Genomic DNA, 25,537 nt, shown 5'->3' on the forward strand with positions numbered 1-25,537 from the left:
AGCAGTGGTGCTGATGTGGAGAGAAGCCCAGGGTACCACTAATTGAGGGAGTGAGGAAGGGAGCAGCTCGCTTCGAACGGGACTGCAGGTAAGCAGGAATGAAATGCAAATTATTTGAGGCTTTTCAGACAAAAGAAAAAAAAATTAGCAGTGGCAGAGAGGAGAAGCAAAGGGTCTGGCACCATTTGTGTCGCCTTTGGTTTCACTCAATCCATTAAACTTTGTCAAATCCTGGGGAAAATGGGGTGATGTGAAAAGAATGGGGCTACCCCAAGGGGTAAGGGGGTGGCTAGAGGCAGTCCTTCTATTCCAGAGCTCAGGAGAGAGAGGGCGGGTGGGAATTGCCAGGGTTTCTTTTGGGTCAATGTCCACGGTGAGTTTTTTGTGCATAAAAATGTTCCATTGCTCAGGCAGACCGGTTTTGTTCAGAGTCTGGCTTCCCCTGAGCTGGCTCTGATGTCCAGACCTGTTTCGAGCTAGCAGCTGCTCTGGGTTTTATATTTCCTTTCTCAGCCACAGTTTTTCTTGGCTCCCTTTCCCATGTGTATCATCCTTTTCTTTCTCCTCTCTCTGTACTGGGTTACTTTTTGCTCCTGGTTCTGAGGATACGATGAGATCATCACCTCTCCCTCGCCCCGCCCCGCCCTGAGGTCAACCTGCTCCTACCTGGGCAGGGCCAGAGGGCTGTCAGGCTGCAAACTGCGGGAACCCACAACTGCCACACCCTGGTCCCCACTGGTGGCTGAGCCAGCCTCTCCTTGCTCAGCCCACTGCCCTCGCCAGGAGTTTAGGGATTGCTCTCTTCTCATGCAGGGGACCAGGACCTGGGATTTGCTGTCCAGTGGCCAGCTCCGTGCCCACGTGGCGGTGCTGTCTTTGTCTCATTCCTCCCAGGAAGACAGAGTCAGGTGTGGAGGAGTCCCATTGTCCTGAAAAAAAGCAGGTCCCCTGAACACTTTGGGGGGGCTCAAAAATATTGAGGCAGCCCAGGTCTGAACCCCGTGGGCAGGGATACCCCCATGTCTCAAGACCAAGAGAACACATTGGGAAGGGATGGCCAGCGGTGGCCCGCTGGAGTCCTGTGGGGTAGGTGACAGGTTGGGAGGGAGTATGGGAGAATCTGTCTCTATTGAGGCTGAGGCCCCCTCTAGGGGGAGGAAACCTCTCCCACAGGCAGGGAGTCAGGGTGCCAGGGGAATGAGATCATCCATCAGATGAAGAGATAATCATAGTGCTGGAGCCAGAGGTGAGGAGGCAGAGGGGCAAGGATTAGCAGCTCCACCGAATGAAGCTAGAGCCTCCAGAGACCTGCCCTGTCCTCTAGAGCTGGCCAGCACCCTCTCCTCAGCTTGCTCCAAGCCCTCACCTTGCTGCTAGGAATTTTGCTTATACCCTCCTTGAAACCCATTTATCACCAGTGCCACAGCACCTATCAGTAGGTCCCAGTCCTTCAGAGATCCCCAGCTCCACCCAGGCCACTCCTGGAACAGGTTTGGAGTAGACAAGGATCTTTAACTGCTAGATGGATCCACCAAGAGCATTGTAGGAAGTGAGCTCCCCATCACCGAGGGCATTCAAGCAGATGTTGGTTGACCATCCGAAGGGTGGCTATAGAGATTTCTGCATTGTGTGGGAGACTGGGTCTAGGTTAGTGTTTTTCACATTGTAGATCGAGATCCAATAGTGTATTTTGATATCCAATTTGTGAGTTGTAACTGGTATTTTTTTCAAATAAAATGGGATAAAATAAAGTAGAAAAAAAGTCAAAACACATCCCATATAGTAGAATAAATGTTTCCTTTACTATTTTTTACTTATGTATTTTCAGTTATGTAAATATTTATAAATATAATGTTTATATTTATAAATATATTTTATAAATATTATATTTATAAATAAATATAGATATATTTATATATTTGTGTTTATATTTCAGTTATGTGTACATTTATGTGTATGTATGTAGATGTATCAGTGACTATACACATGTGCGTGTGTCAGTATTATGACATGTACATACTGGATCATGATACAAAATGCAGTTCTTTATTGTCAGTCCCAGTAAGAAAAAAACATTGGCTAAGCGACCCTTTTGATCTTTTCTAAGACTGTAAGCCTGTGGATAACTCTTATTAGACTATGAACTTCTTTTTGAAAATTTTTAATTTTTAATTGTGGTAAAATACACATAACATGAAACTTACCATTTTAAGCATTTTATAGTGTACAGTTCAATGGTATTAACTATATTCACATTGTTGGGCAGCCATGATCACCATCCATTCCCAGAACCTTTTCATCTCTCCAAACTGAAACTCTGTCCTTGTTGAACACTAACTCTCCATTCCCTCTCCCCACCAGCCCCTGGCAACCCCCATTCTATTTCCTGTCTCTATGAATTTGACTGCTCTAGATACTTTATATAGGTGAAATCATATAGCCTTTGTCTTTTTATGACTGGCTTCTTTCACTTAGCATAATGTCCTCCAGATTCATCCATATCACAGATGATGAACTTCTTGCAAGGAGAGCTATCTTGTTCACACATGTCCCAATGAGCACGTACAATACAGGTGTCCAAAATCCAAGTACTGTGTTAACTGGAAAACTGTGTCTCCTCAGGGCGATACTGTGTTCTAAAGGACCTACCAAAAATTGAGAAGTCTGGTCTAATATTGTTCTTTCTGAGCAGAGTGTTGAACAGACATACTATTGGCTTGTGTGGTGGTGGGAGTGTCTTGCATTTTTTTGCTTAACATTTAGATTTCATTTTGGCTCGATAAAAGAAATCCCAGGGCCAAACAAGGTTGGCTGACTTCTCTCATCCGACTAGGCCATTTAAACCACATTTTCCCTATGGGACGTAAGTGTGCTGACAGATAAGACTTAAAGTAGAGCAATAAAGATTGATAAACTGAGATCCAGAGAGTAAGACATGACAGGAAAGAAGGCAGAGAGGGAAGGTAAGAGAGAGGTAAAGAGAGAAGGACAGAGTGTCTGCGTTAAACCAACCATATAGAAAGAACAGGAAAATTCAGATCTTTTGTGCTGTTGATTTTAAATATTTGGATGTTTTCAAAATCAAAATCATAATCCAAAATCAAAATCCTAAGCTCTTAAATCCTTTCTCCAGACCCCCTTGATATCTTTATATAATTTCTCATTTAGCTGGAGACCATCATTTGGAGATACAGAACTCCCAGAGATTTTGAAATCATAGGTAGGTAGAAATGAGATATTTATTTGGGGAAGGGGATAGAAATTTTGGGGAAAATTAGAAAACATTCAAAATGTAATTTTTATAATGCTCTGTAGAGAACCAAACTCTATCCCCTCCCCCCTTTTTTTGGCTTGACTAATAAACACTCATCATGTATAATTTAATTTGCTTATTAAGTTAGAATTTGCTATATTTAGAGATGTGATAGTCTGGAAAAAGGTTATTTTTCTGTTTTTCTTTGAGGAAGAGTATCGAAAAGAATCTCTTCTGATACTTTTTTTTAAAAAGGTTTTTAAAATTTATTTGGCAGAGAGAGAGAGACAGCCAGCAAGAGAGGGAACACAAGCAGGGGGAGTGGGAGAGGAAGAAGCAGGCTCCCAGCGGAGGAGCCTGATGTGGGCTCGATCCCAGAACGCTGGAATCACACCCTGAGCCGAAGGCAGATGCTTAATGACTGAGCCACCCAGGCGCGCCTCTTCTGATATTTTAAAAAGCATTTTTGCAGGTTTTTACATTTTTAGTTCCACTATGAAGACAGGAAAATACACAGATAGAGGTACGCTACCCCTGCTTCCCGATACACACTTACGCTTCCGCCTTCCCTCCCCAGCTCTCACTGGTCTTTTCTTCCCGTTCAAAATGATCGTTGCCCTGTGTCCATTCCCTTAGGGTCCTTCTGTCAGAGGTAGGTGGTAGGGGGCAAGAGGACAGAACAGATTGGAAGGGGTAGGGCTTTGGGAGTGTTGGCCTAGTTTGTGGCAGAGCACGAGCAACCCGGGAGTTCAGAGAAATAAACCAGGGAATGTGAATCCAGAGAAAGGAGCTGAGTGCAGACTATAGGGTGAGAGACCCAGCAGGCGAGGGGGTGGGGGAGAGTGTGGGGTTCCAGTGGATCGTTTGGGGGTCAGTGCCCAGAAATGTGAGCCCAGTAGAAAGCAAGGTTGAAACTGAGAATGAGGAAACAGGTGGATAGATTCTGTTAGCTGATAGTGTTAACACAACTTGACTATTGATCCTGGGGCAGGTGTGTCTGTCTTCTCCATCTACCACCAAACAGATATGTAAGGACTCAGTAAGTATTCCATGAACCTGCTTGAAAAATATATTACCCCAGAAGTAGTTTAGCTAACCTAAAGTTGTTTTTTTTTTAATCAAATTAAAGAACTCAGGTACAAAACAGATATGGTACTGATAATGGTGACAAAGAAAGAAAATACTAGAATTTAGATTGCTTGTCTAATTATTTTTCTTTATGAGAGAGGGAGCTGGGGGGAGGGGCAGAGGGAGAGGGAGAGACAGAATCTTCAGCAGGATCCATGCCTAGCACAGAGCCCTACTCAGGTCTTGATCTCACAACCCTGAGATCACAACCTAAGCCGAAATCAAGAGTCAGATGCTAAACCAATTGAGCCACTCAGGTGCCCTGAATTTTTATCTAATTATAATCAACATATTTATAGAGCTGTATGCAAATGTTAAATATCTTAAGGCTAAGGAACATGTCTATTAAATTTATCATTGTATTACTTCCTAGCTCCTTCCTAGCGTGATGCGTAGAGTAGAATCTCAATAAATATTTGTTGATAGAGGAATTTAAGAAAGAAATCAATAATAGTAATCCAGAACTGAAAATACAGATCACTGAGACAAAATCAGGAGGTTTGTAGTGAAAGGAAATAAAAGTATGCAAAGTCTCTCATTGTTCACAAAGAAAACCATTAGATACTGTTTTCTTCTTAATGTTATAAAACATAGATATAACTGATTTTAACTTGAAGATTAAAACAAGATGTAAAACTTACAAAGCACTGGGGAAGAATGAAAGAATAAAGAAAACAAGAATAATATTGTAAAAGATAAGAATCTCCCTAAATCGTAGCTAAATGTGGGTTGGAAACCTGGCTGTGCTCCTCCTACTTACTCTTGGGAAAAGCACTGACTCTCTTGGGCCGTCTGTCTCTTCATCTGAAAAGGGTGGGAAATGGAGATGCCAGAGATCACCACGGCCTCTCCCATCTGTGGGCAGAGAGCTTGACCCGTGGAAATGCCTACAAATCTATTGCTTGTTCTCTGCTGATGTGAAAGTGATTTAATTTATTACACTTGGTAGGGCATGTGTATACGTTTGAACAGGACTTTCTAAGGCAATGCCTGTTGTAAGAGAGAACTCAACGGTGAGAACTTTAAGCCTTGGGGTTGCCCATGGTTGGGAGGCAGATGTGGGGCGGGCAAGGCTTTGTGCGCCCTTCATCCACATGCCTTAGGCAATCATCCATCCTACTTATATTTACACTTGGCCTTGGATATGAGGAAGTACATGGAACTTTGAAGACGTTAGTTCAAATCCCATCTTTATCATCTTCTGCTTGTATGACTTTGGGCAAATCAAGTCACTTGCCTGAAAGATCATCAGTAAAATGGGTATAATAAAACCTATTTTACAGGATTTGGAGAGAATGCAATGATAAAATATATATGCCCAATTTACAACTATCTAGAAATAATGGACGTTAGGAAGAAAAAAAAAACTAGAAGGGAATGCCAACAGCAAGAAGTAGCAAGATGACAGGGATTTCTTTTTTTCTCTCTGTCACATAGGTGTTCCAAAATAGGATATTAATATTTTTGCAATTAAACATTACATGTAAAGTGCACATACATGCACTTGAAAGTGCCTGGTAAACTACAAAGCACTCTAAAATATTGCTATTGGTGTGTTTAGAACTCAGATTACAAGGGCTTGTTCTATATGCTGATGTTTCCAAGTACTCAGACCAGGATCTCCCACAGTACTGGGGTCACGATGCCTTGCACTCCATCCAGAGACCCTGAATGCAAGTCTGTACCCTGGAATTTTGCTTCTAATATGTTGATTCTTCTGTACATATTGAATGGAAAGTAGAAGCAGCCCAGAAAATGCCATCACTGTAGATTATTTGTAGATTATTTTGTCATTTTTCTAGATTTAATTTTCCTTTTTTGGCTGGCCTCCCAGCGTAGCTGTTAAACAACGAGGAGGGGCTTCTCAGACTTAGGTCTCCAGAGTTCTGTGCTTGCCAACAGGTGACTCCTCTTCATTTCCTAGAAACACAACCGAAGCTGCATTTCTAAGCCCATTAGGTACCATCTGGGAGTTGCTTCTGACCACAGCTCCCACCACCTCTTCTTCGTGAAGCCCTTAGAAGCAACCTAGGTGAGGGTGGTGATTAGATAAGCGCTAGCTCCCAAAGCCAGCTAACCACACACTGTTGCGCTTTGCCCAATTGCCCTCTGTGGGTCTCACTGGTCTGGTCTTGGCTGGAGCTCTAATATCTGCTCCTTCTCCCTTTATAACATGGTCTATGGTACAGCTGGGGAGTTGCCGTGGACCCGCAGGGCATCTGCAAAACTTTCAGAGGCTCCAGATTCTCACCCTGGGGACCTGTTTCACATTTTCATCACCCAAAACCCCTGAGGTTATTTTAGGACCCAGCTGAGGGCTTGGCACAGAATTATATATTCAATAAATATTGTGAAAAAACCATATTCATGAAGAAATAATTTATCTTCTTCTTTTTTTTAACCCAGATAAGACGTATGGCTTTCAGTCAAAGTCTTCTGATCAGCATAAAATAACCAAGGTTACTGTTCAGAAATAGGATTCCATGACATTCAGGTAGCTTGTACAGCTGATGTCAGGCACATACATAACTTCAACAGGATGAGTAATTGGCACAGACCTAAAGAGCCACCTCCCTGTACTGCCTGTGGTTAGAAGTCCTGCATCAGAGCTCACTGTGTCCCTGCCCTGATTCCACACCAGAGTCCTGGTATCATCCCCGGACACCCTTGCCAGGGACCACTCTAGTCAAATCACTTGCATGGGCATTAGCTTCTTACCCTTCAAACATAGTCCACATAGGCTTTCATAGTCCTGAAAGCCTCATCTGGGTGTTCCTTCCAGTGACAAATAAAACACTGGCTTACTTGGGGAGTGTGGGCAGTCAGAGGTGCCTCCGGAGATCAGGGGTGCACCTAGTAAATGGTCATGTGGCATCAGAGAGCTTGGTGCTTATCTCGATCGGCTCCTGGTCATCAGCCACATTACAGAAAGCCTGAGAGCATGGGTCACCATTTCTGGTCATGTAAAAAGTCCTTTAAATCCCCATCTTTTCATGCTGCTCGGGTGACCCCCATGTGGGTTTTCCCCTCATGTCCTAGTGTGTGGGAGGAGGGAAGGGATCAGTATGAAGGGTAAGGGTACTGGAATTCAAAGGTTTGGATCCTGGTTCCATCTCAGCCACCAACCCAGTGTGACCTCTGGATCTCTGATCCCTGGGGAGGAGCATATTGCCACTTTGGAAGGGAGAGTTGGTGATGGTGTGGGTTGGATATGTGCAGTTCAGAGTGTTTAGTTTACCCAGCTATTGCCCACTACAGTCTGGAGCACCTCTAGTCTAGTGACCACCAAAGAGTCCCACCGTATATTCCTGAGAGTGAGGCTGTCCTAGTTGAGGACCTCTGACTAGTGATAAGCTGTTCACTCCACCCCACTGCTGCCATTCGAGGGGAAAACTGGCTTCTAACCGGTGGCTTGAACTCTTCACTTTAGACATCTTTCCCCTCACTGTGCCACACGAGATCCCCCTTTAGTCGACGGCCTTAATTTCTAGACCTTCTCTCTCACCACCCCCTCTGCCAGTCAAAAATACTCATTCTGCATCTCGTCTTTTTATGGCCTGGGTCTCTTCTCGATTGGGTTATTGCTAACCAATTATTTCTACCAATTATGTTAATGGTTCAATGCATCAACAAAAATGTGTGATCACTTGCTTTTCTATACATAGACTCTTAGATGCTGGAGCTGGAGTATATGTATAGATTGGTTTACAAACAGGAAAGAAGTACTGGGTGGGATGCAAACGGTTCAGGGTGTTACTTGTTCTAGGTGGGTCCCTATCGCTTTGTGCCTAGTCCTGGCTTCCAAACTTGCTCTCCTAATCTTTTCCCCAAGCTGATGCTGCCAGAAGGATCTTTTTGCCTGAGCAGCAACTAATGACAGAGATGGGCTTCAGAGTGAACCTTCCAGCTCTGCCCTTACTACCTGTAGGCCTTTGTGTAATTAACCTCACTCTGCTGAGCCTCAAGTTCCTCCCAGCAAATAACCTCAGAGAGCAAATTGAGATAATGCTTGCGAATTTTCTGGTACCAAGCAGGTGTTCAAAATTTGGTAGCTATTCCTGTTGCTATTATCATCAGCATCACATTTCTCCTCTCCCCTCTTAGTCCAAAGATGTCAGTGCCTTTCTACTGAATAGAATATAAAGCACAAATGCTTTCCCTAGTTTGCAGGTCCCTGATCTTCCTATTGCTATTCTACTAGTTGGTCCCAATGAGTCCTGCATGCAGCCCAGTGGGTCCTCTCTGTTCCCCAGGAAATCCAGTCGGTACGCCCACACACTGTCAAGTTCCAAACTATGGCAGTGATAGAGGCACCTGCAGAATCTGAATTACAGAAGAAGGCTAGCACACTCTGACTTTTGCCATCTGAAACTTGAGTCTTCTCACCATCTGCTATGCTGGAGCAATAATGACCAGCACAGGGGCTGAGCTGTCCAGGGGGCCCTGCCTCCTGACCAGTAGTCTGCACCCATCAAAAGTGCTGGGGAGTGTCAGGAGGCCACTGTCGTGGCCTCTGGTTCTGTGGCTATTGGCTGAGTGGGTATAACTCATCTACCTTGAGTTGGGAACTGCTTTGATCCTTGCTATGACTGGATATAGTCATTCTCTTGGTCTTCCCTAGCACTACCAAGCCCTGGGACTGGCCTCTGCCAGAACAGAAACCATGCAAAAAGCCTCTGTGAGGGCCAGACGTTTGCCCCAGCACAAAGTTTTGCCTTATGATTCTCTGATGTGTCACGTTTTGGATGGAATTTCCCCCAATGGGACTGATTCATGTTTACTCTGACCTCTATTGTCTCTTAATTTTCATCTTGCCTCCCTGAATTCCTGGTATTTTGTCCTCTGTGACCTTAAGCAATAATATCCCTTAACGCCCTTCTCTGGCAGATGCGGGACAGGTCTTGTGGCCCCACTGCATTGCAGGTATGTTGCTGTGGCCTGACAACATAACCCAAACTAACCCAGGCCACCAAGTCATTTAATAGATTTCACAGTGTTGTGAGAAGCTTGTAGGGACTAGGCTACAGATTAAGGGTGGTTTGTGGGCCTTTGGGTTGACTGGACATGCCCAGGAAAATGACCTGAACTGATGGTGCTCTAAGATGGGAGAACAGAGGCCTCAGAGCCATTCTGAAGGGCCTCCAGGTCATGGGTTAGCGTAACTAGATCTTCCAAGTGGTGTGCATCCAATCTGGGTCTACCCCCAGAAAACTTGGAGTCTTCATGTAGCCAGGCTAAGTGCTGGGGAGGAGGGTATGACTGGCCCCATTCAACTCTGATGCTCCATGTTAATTAGGGGCAAAGTCAGGCCCTCTGCTCTGGCTGCCACCACCCAATGTCTTAGGACCCCTCTTCACTGCTTGGCCTTCTAGAAGAGTCTATGCCCTCCCTCCTCGCCCCTTCTATCCTTTCTCAGAATGTCTCATGGGTAGCAACATCTTTTGGGTCTTGAATGCAATAGAAATGATGTGACTATGGCATGAGGATTTATAAGGGCTCCATGCACCCATAAGTACAAATACACAAAGTACCTTAAGGAACAAGTCAACTGTGTATAAACATTAGTAGCTGAGATAAGGTGGAAGAATCACAAGTTTGAACCCTGGCTCTGTCACTTAACTGCGTGCGTTTGTTTCCTGCAGCTGCTGTAACAAATGACCACACACTTAGTGGCTCAAAACAACACAAATTAATTCTCTCCCAGTTCTGGTGTCCAGAAGTCCAAGACCAAGGTGTCAGCAGAGGTCACAGTCTCCCAAAGACTTTAGGGGAGGAAACTTCCGTGCTTCCTCCAGGTTCTGGTATCTTCAGGTGCTCCTCGGCTTGTGTCTGCATCAATCCAATCTCTGCCTCCCTCTTCAGATGGCCTCTCCTCTCTGTCTGTCTCCTCTCTGTGTGTCCCTTTTAAGGACTCTTGTTATATTTGATGCCACCCAGATAATAAGCAATGATCTGACCCTGAGGTCCATAACTTAATTAAATCTGCAGAGACCCTTTCCAAATAAAGTCACATCCCCAAGTTATAGGAGTTAGGATGAGGACATATCTTATTGGGAAACATATTCAACCCACTACACTGGATGGCCCTGGAAATGTCACTTACCCTCTCTGAGCCTCAATTTCCACGTCTATAAAATGGGGACAACAATCCTTACATCATAAGGTTATTATGAAAATGAAAATGTAGTCATCTGTCACATAGTAGATGCTCTATAAATATACATTTTTGATTAAGTAGACTCCGGCCCTGTGAAAGAGAGAGCTCTCAGTCACAAATTCCTTGGCCATGCATACCTCTGCACATCTCTGGAGTGTCTCCTGTTCCCAGCCCTGGTCTTTCTTCTCAGCCTCTCTGACCTGTGTTCTCTACCTGGTTCCTCATGCTCCTATAACTCCTAGCACAATCTCTTCCATAGAAGTGTAGAAAACACCTATTCATGTTTTTGAGTAAACCATATCTTCAGGCCAGACTGGTATTTCCCGAGTACCCAAGATGATGGAGGAACTAACATCCAGTTCCTCCCCTGGCCACAAAGGAAGAGCTTAAAAGTAAGAAGACCTGGATCAAAGAACCATCTCTACCACTAAGTAGCTATGTGACCTTAGCTAAGAATCTTAAGTTCTCTGAGCCCCAGGTTCTTTATCTGAAAGTGAAGCTGATGATGTCTATCTTGTCAGCCCAGCCTCACGTGAAGATTAATTAAGATAATGTAGGTAGCAAGAGTTGTAATTTGTGCTACATGAGGGAGGGCCTTAATTGTCATTCCCAGCTGGGGCTGAGGGACACAGTCCCTCATTCCAGGTACCTACTCCTACAGAAAAAGTCCGGTTCAGTCCCCCTTCTTTCTCAGAGTGTCCTTCTCTGCCTTTCTTCACTTACTTGGACTCCCCTGCTTTAGATCCATTACCTAGGTTAAGTCTGATGCCACTCCCTCTCCTGGCAAGAGTTTGCTCACCCTGCCAGTCACCTCATCAGTCAGCCTGGTTATGAGCCAAAATTGTGTGGAATGGAGCCTCATGACCAGGCCCTGTTCAGGGACCCACTGGTACTGTCAGGATCAGCTTGACTCTGAGGAAAGAGGCCCATTGTGCTGCACAGTGAGGGGGGCGGTGCATGGCAGGGGCCTCTGACTCCGAAGAACACAAAGACGCTGCAGGGAAGAGAGCACTTCAAGGCCAGTTGACCTGGCTTCAAATCTCTGCTTTTATAGCTCTCTAACCTCATGACCCTGAGTAAGCCACATAAACCCTCTGAGTCTCTGTTTCCTTATCTGCAAATGGGAATTACAGTCCTTAATTGCAGGACTGGTGAGGACCAGAGGCAGTGACTCGACCAGTGTGTGGGGGCTGGTGGCTACCCTGATAGAAAAGGCAGAGGAAAGGAAACTCACATTTATTAAGTATCTCATTTTTGCTGGATGCTGTACAAATGCTTTTCTCATTTAATTTGTGCAACTTGGAGCAGAATTAAGATGGAGAAAGCAAATTGGACATGTGAGTGACAACTAGTAAGTGAGATGAAGTCTGAGTTTGACTCCACATTGGTCTGGTCTTAAAGCTGAGTCCCTGCTCCCATTGGCTCCCCTGCCCAGCCACAGCTAATACAGCCCCCGGTTGCCAGAGTGAAAACACCTCATTGAGGAAGGAAAGGCTCTACATCAGTCTCAGTGTCCTTTGCCTTGTGAGATCCAGGCAGTGAAGTTGTTGGCTCACGTCACCTCTGCTGGCACAGTAACCACTGAAGGTGACTGTATTAGTCGGTGTTCTCCAGAGAGACAGAACCAACAGGATGCATATAAAAAGAAATTTATTATGATGGATTAGCTCATGTGGTTATGGAGGCTGAGAAATCCCACAATCAGTCACCCACAAGCTGGAGACCCAGGAAAGCTGGTGGCATAATTCCAGTCCAAGTCTGAAGGCCAGAGAACCAGAGTTCTCATGTCTGAGGGCAGGAGAAGATGGATGTCCATCTCAAGCAGGGAGAGTGAATTCACCATTTCTTCCCCTTTCGATCTATTAAGGCCCTCAACAGATTGGGTGAGACCCACCCGCACTGGGGAGGGTCATCTTTTCTCAACCTATCCTCTCAAATGCTAACTTGTCCTTCAGACAACCTCACAGACAAAAGCAGAAATAAGGCTCATCAGTCATCTGGGCATCCCTTAGTCCAGTCAAGTTGACACAAAAATTAACCACCACGGTGGACAAAGATCAAGTGGTTCCCATGATGACTGTTTACCACTGGCTATTCCTCACTCTGTTGGTTACCAGCCTTGAGTGGAGCCCTATCACTTGCTGTTTCATTTCCCCTTCCTCCTTCACACTCTCTGGTCCAGTATCAAACATAGACACAGAGCTTTCTCACCCCCACCACCCTTGCTTGTACTGCTCCCTTGGCACAATGCCCTCCCTGCTTAATTCCAACTTGTCATCTAAGACTCAGTTCAGGTGCTGCTAACACCAGGGGCCCCTGCCTGGCTCCTCAGGGTCTCATGTTGAGTATGAAGCCCCATCTCTGTGCTCCCACAATAATGGTGCATGCTGATCTCCATCTCTGTACCAACCACATTATGATGACATTATTCTATAATAATGTTTGTCTCTCTCATAGTCCAGGGTTATCTTAAATAGAGTCAAGGAGTGCTTAAGACAGAGGTTCTTGGCGGGTAGTGAGTGAGGGGCCATCTGTAGTAGTATTTTGACATCCTCTGTCCAATTCCCTTTGATCCCATATCAGAATGGGCTGGGTGGGGAGGTCTGGGGTGGGAATAGGGAGAAATTCAGGACATACAGTTATTTTTTGAAAACCTCTCAAGTGATTCTGATTTAGGATTTGTCTCTCACCCTAACCTTTGCTTTGGGCAAGCCATCAAGCTGCACAGAGAGACAAATGAACACCTTTTTTTTTTTTTAAGATTTTATTTATTTATTTGACAGAGAGAGAGACAGCGAGAGAGGGAACACAAGCAAGGGCAGAAGGAGAGGGAGAAGCAGGCTTCCCGCTGAGCAGGGAGCCCGATGCGGGGCTCAATCCCAGGCCCCTGGGATCATGACCTGAGCCGAAGGCAGACGCTTAAAGACTGAGCCACCAGGTGCCCACAAATGAACACCTCCTGACACATACAGTTTTGGGAAATTCATGTCTGATACTCAGAGGGGCTTGAGACTAGAAAGCCAATCATGCAACTGTCATTAGTACATGGAAACTGAACTTGATTGTGGTGATATTGAAGAGGGGGTCTGTGTTTGGGAAAGGGAGAGCGGGTGTGTAGAATTCCTAGAGTTGGGAACAGACCAGGTGTTCCTGGGATTCCCTCCCCAGTTGTAAAGACCTTTCTTATGTGAATAACCATCAGTGGTAAAACACTCTCTTTCTCAGATTTGTGACAGCATCCTGAGCTGGTGACAGACCTACTTTGTGACTTTCAGCCAGATTCAGCCCTCACATTCCAGAAAACATGACCCTTGCTGGTAGGTACAAAAACTGTTTATGTGATGGGGCACCACAGTGTAGGATATTTCTGTACACATATATATGTACTTACATAGGCACAGAGAAGGATAAAAGACTGACGGAAAATATACCTGAGGGTAAAAGAAGTTCTCTCTGGATGATGGGTGGAATCACCATTGAACTTTTCCTTTTACTGATCTGTGTGTGTTTTTAAAACGTTTTTACAATGCACATATGTTATTTTACTCTTAATTATGAGGAGGAGAGTGCCTGAGCACTGTGCTGGGTTTAGCTGAGAACAGAGAGAGCCTGAACATAGTGGAGCTTAAAACAGGGGGCATTGGCCCCAGGGTGGTGGGTGTGCAGGCAGGAGCCAGGGCAAGGATGGGCTGGACTTCACCATATCAGTTCTAACCAGTGATCTCCTGGTTTTCAAATCCTCCTCTGACACAAAGAGGCTAGATGGTGGTGGAAGTACTCCTCCAGCCCTCATGGACACCAGCACATCTGGCTTTGACCAATTCACTGGGAAGGTCAGAGAAGGCTCACATCCTGACCTTGACACTCAGTGAGGGGCAAGACTAGAGGGATGGTGGTGAGCTTCTTTACCTTTCAAAGAAGCACTGCTGAGTACTTTGAGTAAAATGGAATGTGGATTTCCTGCATCTTGGAGCCAAGTAAATGAAATATTCTGGCAAGTGTGAGGAAATAGAGAACCAGGTTCAGGGTAACCAGGCTGGGACAAAGGCACTAGTGCTTATGGTCTTTACCTGATGGCGTTTTTCATTCAGTACTAAGAAAGGAAACAATGTACTGAGGAGAAGATGGGATCATGGGGTGCTCTGGAAAGCTCAGATTCTAATAAAGTGGACAGAAGTGCACCTAATCACACACAGGAATCCTAAACCAGGATGCTTAGGGCAAAGGGGGCTGGATCCGCAGCCAAGGGATCGGTCTGGGTGGTTTAGGTGCCTCTGTGGAGCCTGGTCACCCCTAGCTGCTCAGGCACCTGGACTCAAATGAAAACTGACTTCTGAGTCTTGCGGGGGGGGGTCACCATGTTGTACTGCTGGTGTTTCTGCAGCCTACAAAGAGAAGATGAAGGAGCTTCCATTGGTGTCCTTGTTCTGCTCCTGTTTTCTTGCTGATCCCCTGAATAAATCATCCTACAAATATGAAGGTAAGTGAGGGCCACCGTTGGGAGAGTAACTTGTGGAGTGTTCCTGGGCTCGTATCTATGAGTACCACACTCTTGTCCCAATTTCATGAAACTCTCCTCCCCATGTCATGTTCTCTTTCCCAGAGCCAATAAAACTACCACAGCTTATTCTGAGGGTCTAAGCCTCAGGGCTGGTGTGGGGCTGCACCTGGGGGACTAGATAGCCATTGAAAATCTGAATCAGACCCTCTCTAGAGCAATCTTGGGCTTAGGTTTTCTTCATTCATTTAACAAATGGATGCTATGGAGGATACAGAGGTGAAGCAGACAGAGATTTTGCCCTTGGAGAGTACCTAGAATAGAAGACAAGATGCCATATAAATCACTAGAGTTCACGGTTGACAGGACTCCTCTGTGAATGGTGGAGAATGCTCTGAGAGTACAGAGGTGGAGAGAAGACTTCCACCGGCAGCCACCCAATGAGGGTGGCCATGCTGACCGGGACCTGTGATAGGGTCCCAGGACATTGGCAGGGAGCACTGAATGGCCACATTCTGCTCAGGGATGGGAGGGGAACAGGTCACCTCTAAATTTCCCAGGGATTTAAAGGAAAGGACAGGTTTGTTCTGGAAATGAGAGGTGGGAGTGCTTGGGTTACCTGAGATTGTTTTTTCTGTCTAGGCTGGTGTGGGAGACAGTGTAGGAGGAAAGATCAAAGCCAGCGGAAAGACAGTGCTGACTGGAGAGAAAGAAGAGAGCAGGGTAGGAGGGAGCAGGGGAGAGGTGGCAACAGGCTGAGCCATCAGATTGGTAGTGGGACGAGGAGTGGATGGGTGGTGGGTGGTGGGCAAACGCACCACTGTTGGCCACCACTGAGGACAATTTGAGCAAGAGCTCAAGTATGGGAGGAGCCTTATGGCAGAAGCAAAAGCAAAAGCATTTGCTACAGCCATTATTAGAAACCATGAATCCTGGGACTTCTACTCTTGGAGCTGAGCCCTTGCTGTGGCTACCAACCCCTTTAGCTCTGTCAGAGCCCATTGACCTTAGGTGCACGTTCAGGACCAACCCAGAACCCTGGTTGTTGATTTTCCTTGGGGACCCCAGATCTCCCATATATTTGTGCATGTGTGCATGCTTTTGGGGTGCCAATCTAGTCTACAGGGGGTGAGCAGCCCCTTTCCTGCTTTCTGCAGCAGACACAGTGGACCTGAACTGGTGTGTAATTTCTGACATGGAAGTCATCGAGCTGAACAAATGTACCTCGGGCCAGTCCTTTGAAGTCATCCTGAAGCCACCTTCCTTTGATGGGGTTCCCGAGTTCAATGCCTCCCTACCCAGGCGGCGAGACCCATCACTGGAAGAGATCCAGAAGAAACTAGAAGCAGCTGAGGAGCGAAGGAAGGTAAGTGCTGTCCTTTCCTTCTTCCAACTTAGCATGACAGGAGAGAGTTGGAGAAGATAAGAGGCGCACCTGAGCTGGGGTCAGGTCACCACCCACCTAAAAATATTTCGGTAGCGCCTCCCATGTACAGGGCAGATAATGAGGCACCATTGAGGAAAACAAGGAAGTAAAGGTCCCTGGTCTCTAGGAGCTTAAAGTTTGGCTAGAGGGATAAGGCATCACATTACATATGTCCAAGAGATGGCCTAATATGCACACTAACAGGAGGAAGACATTGACAAACACTGAAGATTTATGGAAAGGCTAGACAATCAAGGAAAGTGTTCCTTAACTGGGGGAAGAAGAAGGTCATGGGATGGTATACTTCCACCCTGTTGTGTGCACGCTGTGTTTCCTATTGATTCTTATGGCTCAACTCCAGTATCATCTTTATGTAAGCTTTTCATCTTTGAAGCAGAAAATAATCTTCTTCTCCCTTGGATCCCTATAGCATTCCCTCTCTACCTCTTAAGGCATATGTCACATGCTAGTCTGGATTAGAGTTATATATATATGTCTTACCTCTATGAGATTTTTTTCTTTCCCAAGTTGCTAGGATAGTGCTTGGCACATAGTATATAGTCATCTAATATTTGTGAATGAATGAATGAAGGAGGGAATGAATGAAGGCAATGAGAAAAAAAGAACTGAAGGAATGGTAGGAGAATCCAGATAGTGTCCTTGCTTCTTGTCAGTGGCCAGGGACCAGGCTCAGAGAGTGTGTGTTCTGGGTGTAGAGCTCTTAAGTTATGGTGGTGAAAACACACCATGGCATGCTCATTTTCAAGGGCCTCTTTCTCCCTTTGTGCTGCCTTAGTACCAGGAAGCTGAGCTCCTGAAGCACCTGGCAGAGAAACGAGAACACGAGCGGGAGGTGATCCAAAAAGCCATTGAGGAAAACAACAACTTCATCAAGATGGCTAAGGAAAAACTGGCTCAGAAGATGGAATCCAATAAGGAGAACCGGGAGGCCCACCTTGCTGCCATGTTGGAACGGCTGCAAGAGAAGGTAGGTGTTCTTGGTGAGAGAGGAGACTCCTGGAACAGTCTCTTCCTTCTATGGCAAGTATAAAGGACCTACATATTATTTCAGGTAGCAAATAGCCTCAGGTAGGAAAGGGGGTATTTCTGTTAGGCTGGTTCCTTACAGAGTTTCAAGGGATGTTTTGGGAAGTCATAGGCAAGAAACATGAGCTGAGCTTTGGAATTCCTTGGGGGATATTATGCGCAGCTACACAATTGAAATTTCTCATTGTCTTAGGGAGATAAGACTTCTTATCTTCTAGAGAAAGCCTGCCTAATACAAGAGAGTAAGGATGAACAAGCGGTTGTACATTCCTGGCTTCATCCTTGAATGGACCGATTCGATTTAATGAAAGATGATGACTTGGGCTCTTGGCTCTAAGCCAAGGGCATGATAAGCTGAGTTGACCATTGAGCAGGAAACATGATTCTCTCCAAACCTCTTGATATGGACTGAGTGAGTCATGGGTCTTTCCAATATTCTGCCCTTTGTCAATAAACCAAATGGTGTCACCTACATAGGAGAAACGTGAGAGACTGGGATTGGTCCCATGTGTCAGCAGAATAACAGCCCGTTCTGCTGAGAACACGTTGGCCTCATTTCCTGAGTCTCAAGGCTGCCCCAGTTTCTCCTGCAGCTCCTGGGAGAGCTCCAGCTCTGTGTTTTATTTCCAGGAGCCGCCTGCTGCGCGGTGACTCCCGGGACCCGATCGGTGGCCTCGTCCCATGGTGAGCAGCGTGGTCCCCACTCCTTCCTGCCCATCCACCTAGAGTCTCAGGCCCTTGGCAATAGCTACTAGAAAGATTGGTTTCTTCACAGGGGATCTGAATGTTGGATAGGCCCTGCAGCTGGCCAGCATGTGGCAGCCCTTCTGCTCTCACACTCCACCCTTCCAGCGGCAGTAAGACCTCCACCAAATATCAGATGGGAGGGAAGTGATCTAGGTCTCATTTCAGTCTTCCCTAGTTATTAAGGGATGGTTAGGAATAAACTCTTGCAGGAAAAAAAAAATCTGGGATTGCTATAAAATGGAGCATGGGCTTTCAGGCCAAACCCAAAAGAAATGATTGAGGCTAGAGTCACAATATGGCATTTAAAAAATGGCAAAACACCTTTACTTCTGCCTACTCCTACCCTCACAATAAATCCATGAGGTAAGCAGAATAGTATTATCCTTGTTTAATTGATGGGGAAACAATGTCAAAGAAGGTAAAAAACTTGGCCAGGGTCATACAGCCACTAAGCAGTACGGCTGGGACTAGAACCCAGTTCTCTGGCTATGTAAGTCCAGGGGACTCTTTCAACCCCTGTTTCAGGGGCACCAGCTCACAATCATCCTGTTGGCCTTTTGCCAGAGAGGGTACCATTGGAGACCAAAAAAAGAGAGCCCAGAAATCTAGGGTTCTGCCCAGAGAGCTCACCTGAATGGAGGTCAATTCCAAGGGGAAGAGATTGAGAAGCCCCCACTCTGGAGGTGGGGTAAGACTCAAAGAAGCAGTATGTCAGAGTCAGAATCTGAGTGGGCATCACTCCTTTGGGATTGTGACCCTCAGTCACTGATGAAGGCAGGAGGTGGAATAAGAGACAGGTGCATAGCTCCTGCTCTGCTCTAAGCCAATGCGTTCTGTGTCGGTATCTGCATGGGGCACTGACCATCTACATCAGATTCACCTGGAGTAAAGTTTAAAACTACAGATCCTTGGGAATCTACTGATCTACTCTCATGGGATACCTGAGGATCCAGCAGTTTAACAAATTCCCTAGGTCATGCTGATACATAGCAAGGTTTAGAACCACTGTCCTAGACACCACTACCTACACTTTCCCCATGGCCATGGAAAGTTCTAAGGCCTTCTCAAGGATGGATTCATAGTTTAAGGTATATCCTGGGCTCCTGGGCTGCCTGGGTCTGGCAAAGACAGGTCTGGCATGATTGCCAGGGTCTGGCAGAGAAAATATTTATTGACACCTGCCATGTGCAAAGTGCCATAGGAAGAATTGGGAAATACAAAGAAGAAAAAGGAGTGCTCCCTGTCTACAAGAAATTCACTGTCCAACAGCGGACCCAGACAGATGCACAATGAGCAGTGAGGTCAGGCAGACATTAGTGCCCTAGAGGTGAACGCTAGAATCACAGAATTCTAGAGGTAAAAAGAGCTTCCAGGTTAAGGCCCTCTCTTTAAAAACCAGGGAGCTGAGGCCTGATTGATGAAGCAATTGGTCAAGGTCACACAGCTGATGGCTCTTTGAAGTCAGAGCCCATCTTTTGGCTTGATTATGCTGTCCGACGAAGAGGGTTCTCATACACCACTTGTGAGGGAGTCCACTTTTTGGAGTTGGGTGACATTTCCAAAAAAAAAAAAAAAAAAAGAAGCCTCATCTTTCACCGAGGGGCTGAAAGAAACAACTTGCACTGAGGGGTTGGACAGAAATGAAAGCAGCTGTCACGTTGCAAGTGTGTGTAGGGCACATTTGTAATGAGGCCTGTCTGTTCCACTGGCTCCTCCGGCGTAGCTACACTGAGCTACTCCTTTCAGTGAGTCAAGCAATGCACTCAGTGCAAGCCCAGGATGGCCAGTTGAAGGAGGGGGAGGCTGGTGGGCTCTGAGGTCACTGTGAGGTGAGTCCCCCATAGGACGTTGGCCCCAGTCAGTGAGCCGCCTGGGGCCGCACCAGCCGGCTTGCTCACCTGCCTCCTGCCAGTCTCACCTGCCACCTTCTGCCCCTTCTTAGGACATCTTTGCAGACCTTCCTCTTCACTTCCTGCGGCGGCAAGTCTTTACTTTCGGTTCTCTTGCCCCTCGGCTTTCCCTTTTCCCTGGGGAAGCCTGTGTGACCTGCCTTTTTCGTTCCCTTCCTTCTCAGGACAAGCACGCGGAGGAGGTGCGGAAAAACAAGGAGCTGAAGGAAGAGGCCTCCAGGTAAAGCCTAGAGGCCAAAGAAGTTTCCAGAACAGCCGGACAGCTCCAGCAGCTCCGCAGTTCCCGAGGCAGCCTCGCCCGCCGTCGGCTGCTCTCCCAGCACTGGGGTTTGGGGGGAGGGGGGTGGCCAGGGGTGTTTCCTCTGCTTTTGGTGTTTGTACATGTAAAGAATTGACCAGTGAAGCCATCCTATTTGTTTCCGGGGAACAATGATGGGGTGGGAGAGGGGAGAGAAGGAGAGAATTTGGGAAAGGAGGTAGAGAAGGACTCATGGACATTGCAACCCTGCCCACCGCAGACTCAGGTCAAGTCCTTGGCTTTTCTTCACAGCGAACGTCCAGGCACCACGTGGGAAGCTGCAAATGGAGTAGTAGAAGCACCAAGTGAAGGGTGGAGTCCTGGGTGAGGCAGTGGCTACAGGGTGTGGCACGAGAAACCCAGGGAGAGGGTGGGGGGCCGGATGTATTGCTTCCGCCCTGCAACAGGTGGGATGAGGTCTGAGTGTGTGTGTGTGTATTAACTATCATCTTTTGATCATCATGACCAATGAAATATTTACTCCAGGTCTCCCGTTCTTTATTTCCTGAATTTGTCCTTTGAGTGATGGACAGAATATTCTTGAATTTGGTTTCCACCCGTTAGGTGGCAGATACCCCTTTTGTTCCTTAATTGGACCATCAGCGTGTCTGAGAGGTGCTGGGCGAGGTGGGTTAAACATGCCAGCCTCTGGCATAATTGAAAAAGTTTGCTTTTGCTTTTCTTCTTCTTCTTCTTTTTAACCCCCCTTTGTGGATTGTCCATTATTGGATTGAGTTCACTGAATTGATGAGGAAAGAAATTCCACCGTGCCTTCTGTGTATTGACTTTCTAATGGTCCCCAACATGCATAGTAAGAAGGACGTTCTCACTTTGGGGGTGTGGGATTCTAGGTGGTCACAAAAGTGAGCGAGGGAATACAATGTTTGTTAGTGGAAAGCAGAGGGGTCATTTCAGACCCAGCAGTCGCCTTATCCAGAACACTAAACCATGACTGGGAAAGGAGTCTCCCTCCTCTTCTCCCCTGCAAACAGCCTACAAGAGCAGAGTCCCCACCCTGGCCCACACACTGTGTAGCTTTGTAAAGCTTTATAAATAAACCTTTTGGTATTGCCCCTTCCCCAACCTACTAGTGGTACTGCATTTGACTTCTTCATTGTAGGATGGGATAACAGGAGGCATCACTGGTGATAATGATGAGCAGAAAGAGGAGGAAGATAATGCTGGTTAACACTTAAGCAGCACTTCCTAGATGCCTGGCAATTTTCTGGGTATATATCTATGTCTATATCTATATCTGTCAATCCTCACAACATCACTACCCAGTAGGTACTCTTATCCCATTTTGCAGACAAGGAAACCGAGGTATAGGAAGGTTAAGTAACTTGCTCAGGCCCACACAGATAATAAGTAGGTGAATAGGGACTTGAATTCTGGCCATTTGCTCCCAGGGTCCAAGCCCTTAGCCACTGAACTCTGCTGTTTCTCAACACTTCCAAACCAGAATATGCATTCCAGTGTTTCTCAAAGTGCCAGTTGTGGCTCATTGGATTGTGAAATCAACTTAGTGAGTGCCCCCCAACCTTAATTTTTTTTTAATGGACTAGATTAAGAAACAAAAACATCGAAGTAATCGCAGGCAACAATGGAAATAGTGTTTTGTAGAAGTCGTGTTTCAATTTTATATTTGCGTATATGTGTTTTGGGTCATAGCATAAGACTTACTTCTTTCTGGGGGTTGCAATAAAATCTCCTTGAAAGTCACTGCTCTCCAGTGAATGTGAAAACCAGATTTAGAGCCCCAGGGGCTTTAGAAGCTATTGTGCTTGAGAAAGTGAGAGGCTTGGGGTCATGCCATATAGAAATGTCTGCCTCTGAGTAAAAGGAGACAAGAATGGCTTCAAGGGTCTATCCCACAAATCTACCCCACCAGTATCTCCATCCTCCCATGGGAAAACCCAAGGCTTGGAGGAAGCTTCATTCCCACTATTCTTTTTCACCAAACATTTGTACTTACCATTCATTCCCCAATAAACCCTATTAACCCACCCTTCCATCCATCCTTTGCAAAGGCAGGTTTCTTGCTTGGGTTGCTCTTCCCTACCTGGCTGAATATTAATTCTTACTCATTCTTTTAAACTCAAGTCAGATATTAAGTTCCTTGACTCCACCAAGGTTTCTGTATCTCTTACATTCATTGATTACTATGTAATTATTTGTTTACCTTCTCTCTCACCGATTAGACTTGAAGTTCCTTGAAAACAGGAACCAGTTTTACTATTCTTTATGTCCCAGGCAGTGGCTGCTCCAGAATTTCTTCATAGGATGGGATTATGGGCAGCAATCTAGTTAAAAGAAAGGCCAGACCACTTGTCTTGAAGCTTCATTGGTATAGCATTTTACTGAAACACTGTAAATAAGACCCAGAAAACACAATCAATTGCACATATCAAAGAATATGGCTGATTCAGATTATGCAGAAAACTAAAATCTGCCAACAAGACACCCCCTGGGTCCCACTAATCCTCAATGCCTGACACTGAAAACTGAAAACTCCAATTATGTGCTCAGCATGGAGCTAGCTTCCAAGCATTAAAAAGGATTCCTACATTGAAAGGGTTTACACACCACCCGGAATACAAATGAAATGACCAATGCAACAGATCTTAAATTCGACTTCAGAAGTCGAATGTGATGTTCACATTCTCTTGGTGCAGCCAAGAGAGGGCTTGTTAAAATGTACATTACAAGGTAAATTGGGTGTTGTTAAAATGTACATTACAAGGTACATTTGAGGGCTTGTTAAAATGTACATTACAAGGTAAGTTGGGTGTTTGTAAATGAAAATAATTGACCGGGCTTATTGAAATATTATCTTTTTGAGGATGTTGCCTTGGAACCTACATTTTAAACAGCCATTTCCCAGCTTTTTAGATGCCAATCATGACTACAGTTTGAGGAATTCTGTACGATTAAGGACTAAGCATCAGGCAGTATTTCTGAAGGCAAGAGGAAGGGAGAAGACTTCCTGGAGTGGGCAGCACTTGAGCTGAACCTTTAAGGATGAGCAGACTTTGAACAGGGAGGAAGAGGCAGACACAGGAAGAGAGAGTTGGAAATGTTGAGTTGGGAACCATGAGCATTAGGAAGTAGCTGCTGCCACAGAAGTGAATGGATTCATCATCCAGGCAGAATATACAAAGAAAAGGGCTCTTGGGATTCCCTAGTGTTGTGGCAAGATGAGGAATTGGGGCCAAGAAAGAGCAGCGTAAGAGAGGCATATTTTAAATCCAAGATCCCAAACCAGTGGTTTTCAACGGAGGCAGTAATGCCCCCTAGAGGGCATTTTGGAAATGTGCAGCAGCAATTTTGGTAAACAAAAGGAGCAGGCTCAGCGCTTCCTTTGAGTGGGTGGAGACCAAGGATACTTGGCTGCACCAAGAGAATGTGAACATCACATTCGACTTCTGAATGTAAATGAGAAATCTGTTTATGACTATCTGAGCCCAGAACCTAGCTCAGTTTTACAAATAAACACAACTTTCCTCCAACCCACCCATGCCAATTTAAGTATTTGCTGACTTTTGCAGGAATGCAGCTTCTCAGGTCTGCTGGTCTCTGGTCTTTGCCCCCTGATCTATCTCATTCCTCTTGCTCTTTCCTGCCTCCTGAATCCGATTCTTGTTCATTCACTCTGTCCTTGGACTTGATTCTTCTCTCCCACTCAGCACCTTCTCAAAGACAAAAGCTAATTTGAACCCACTCTGAGAACACTAAAAAGCAAGCCTCGAGGGGCGCCTGGGTGGCCCAGTCGGTTGAACTTTGGACTCTGGATTTGGGTTCAAGTCATGATTTTGGGGTCATGAGTTGGAGGCTTCTGTCAGAGCACAGAGTCTGCTTGAGAGTCTTCCTCTGCCTCTGCCCCCCATGTAAATAAATAAATAAATAAATAAATAAATTCTTTAAAAAAAAGTAAGCCTTGAAAGAATCATTAAATTAAATTAAATTAAATTAAATTAAATTAAATGTGTGCCAGAACAAAGTCCCAATTGATTTAAAGGAATCCCACAAAACCAAGGACCAATAATGTAGAGTTCAAAATGTCTAGCATCCAATAAAACTTTATCAGGCATACAAAGAAGTAAGTAAATATAACATTTAGTTAAGAGGAAAATCTATAGATGCAAATATAGAAGTGACAACTATGATGGAATTAACCAAGATTTTAGATTTCTAGAAATATGTTCCATATGTTCAAGAAACTAGTGGAAAGCATAGAAGAAATGGAGATATAAAAAAGACCCAAATGCAACTTCTAGAATGAAAAATACAATTGGAAAAAAATACACTGGGTGATATTAATGGCTGGTTAGTTATAGTATAGGAACCTTGAAGGTAAAGACAAAACAATAAAGACTGTCTAAAACTAAGCCCATAATGAAAAGGACTAAAGAAATGAAGAAAACAACAATGACCTGTGGAACAAGATAAAATGCTTTATCATATGTATATTCGAGTCTCAGAAGGAGAGGAGAATGTTGGGTGTGGTGAGGGAACAGAAAAATATATGAAGAAATAAGGGCTGGCATATTTGAGATTTCATAAAAAGTATAAGAATCAGATTTAAAAATCCCAACAATTTTCAAGAAGAATAAACATAGAAAAACACAGCCCAACCAAATTGTTGAGAAAAAGTGATAAAGAGAGGGGCATCTGGGTGGCACAGTTGGTTAAGTGCCCGACTCTTGGTTTTGGTTCAGGGTTTTGGGATAGAGCCCTCCCTCAGGCTCTGTTCTCAGTGCAGAGTCTGGTTGGAGTTTCTCTCTCCTTTTTCCTCTGCATGCACGCACTCTCTCTCAAATGAATAAATATATCTTTAAAAAAATGATAAAGAGAAAAATCTTAAAAGCAGCTAGGGAAAAAAGACATTACAAGCAGAGAATCAGAGCTGATAGCTCTGATAGCTGATAGCACACTCTTGTCAGAAAATAATTGTTATGGGCTGAACGTGTGCTCCCCAAACTCCTATGTTGAAATCCTAACCCCCAGCACCTCAGAACATGACTGCATTTGGAGATAGGTCTTTAAAGAGGTAATCAAATGAGATTGTATGGT

General features: G+C 45.3%; 1 protein-coding gene across 2 annotated transcripts; it reads left to right on the forward strand.

Annotated features, from left to right (window-relative positions):
• The first annotated feature begins 22 nt into the window (after positions 1–22).
• STMN4 (stathmin 4) lies at positions 23–20,944 on the forward strand. 2 transcript variants are annotated; one of them, XM_045774045.2, is made up of 7 exons: positions 23–88; positions 13,764–13,855; positions 14,923–15,018; positions 15,679–15,759; positions 16,194–16,402; positions 17,259–17,450; positions 20,331–20,944. In XM_045774045.2, exons 2-7 carry the CDS (start codon positions 13,843–13,845, stop codon positions 20,388–20,390), a joined length of 651 nt encoding a protein of 216 aa, XP_045630001.1. In that variant the 5' UTR covers positions 23–88; positions 13,764–13,842; the 3' UTR covers positions 20,391–20,944. The 2 variants fall into 2 exon arrangements, with proteins under 2 accessions (XP_045630001.1, XP_045630002.1); XM_045774046.2 differs by lacking the exon at positions 15,679–15,759 and having other exon boundaries at positions 28–88.
• The last annotated feature ends 4,593 nt before the right edge of the window (positions 20,945–25,537 follow it).

Source organism: Ursus americanus, chromosome 13 (assembly GCF_024610735.1).
Source record: "Ursus americanus isolate L20-20 chromosome 13, mUrsAme1.1.p, whole genome shotgun sequence".
In the NCBI taxonomy this organism is placed as follows: domain Eukaryota; kingdom Metazoa; phylum Chordata; class Mammalia; order Carnivora; family Ursidae; genus Ursus; species Ursus americanus.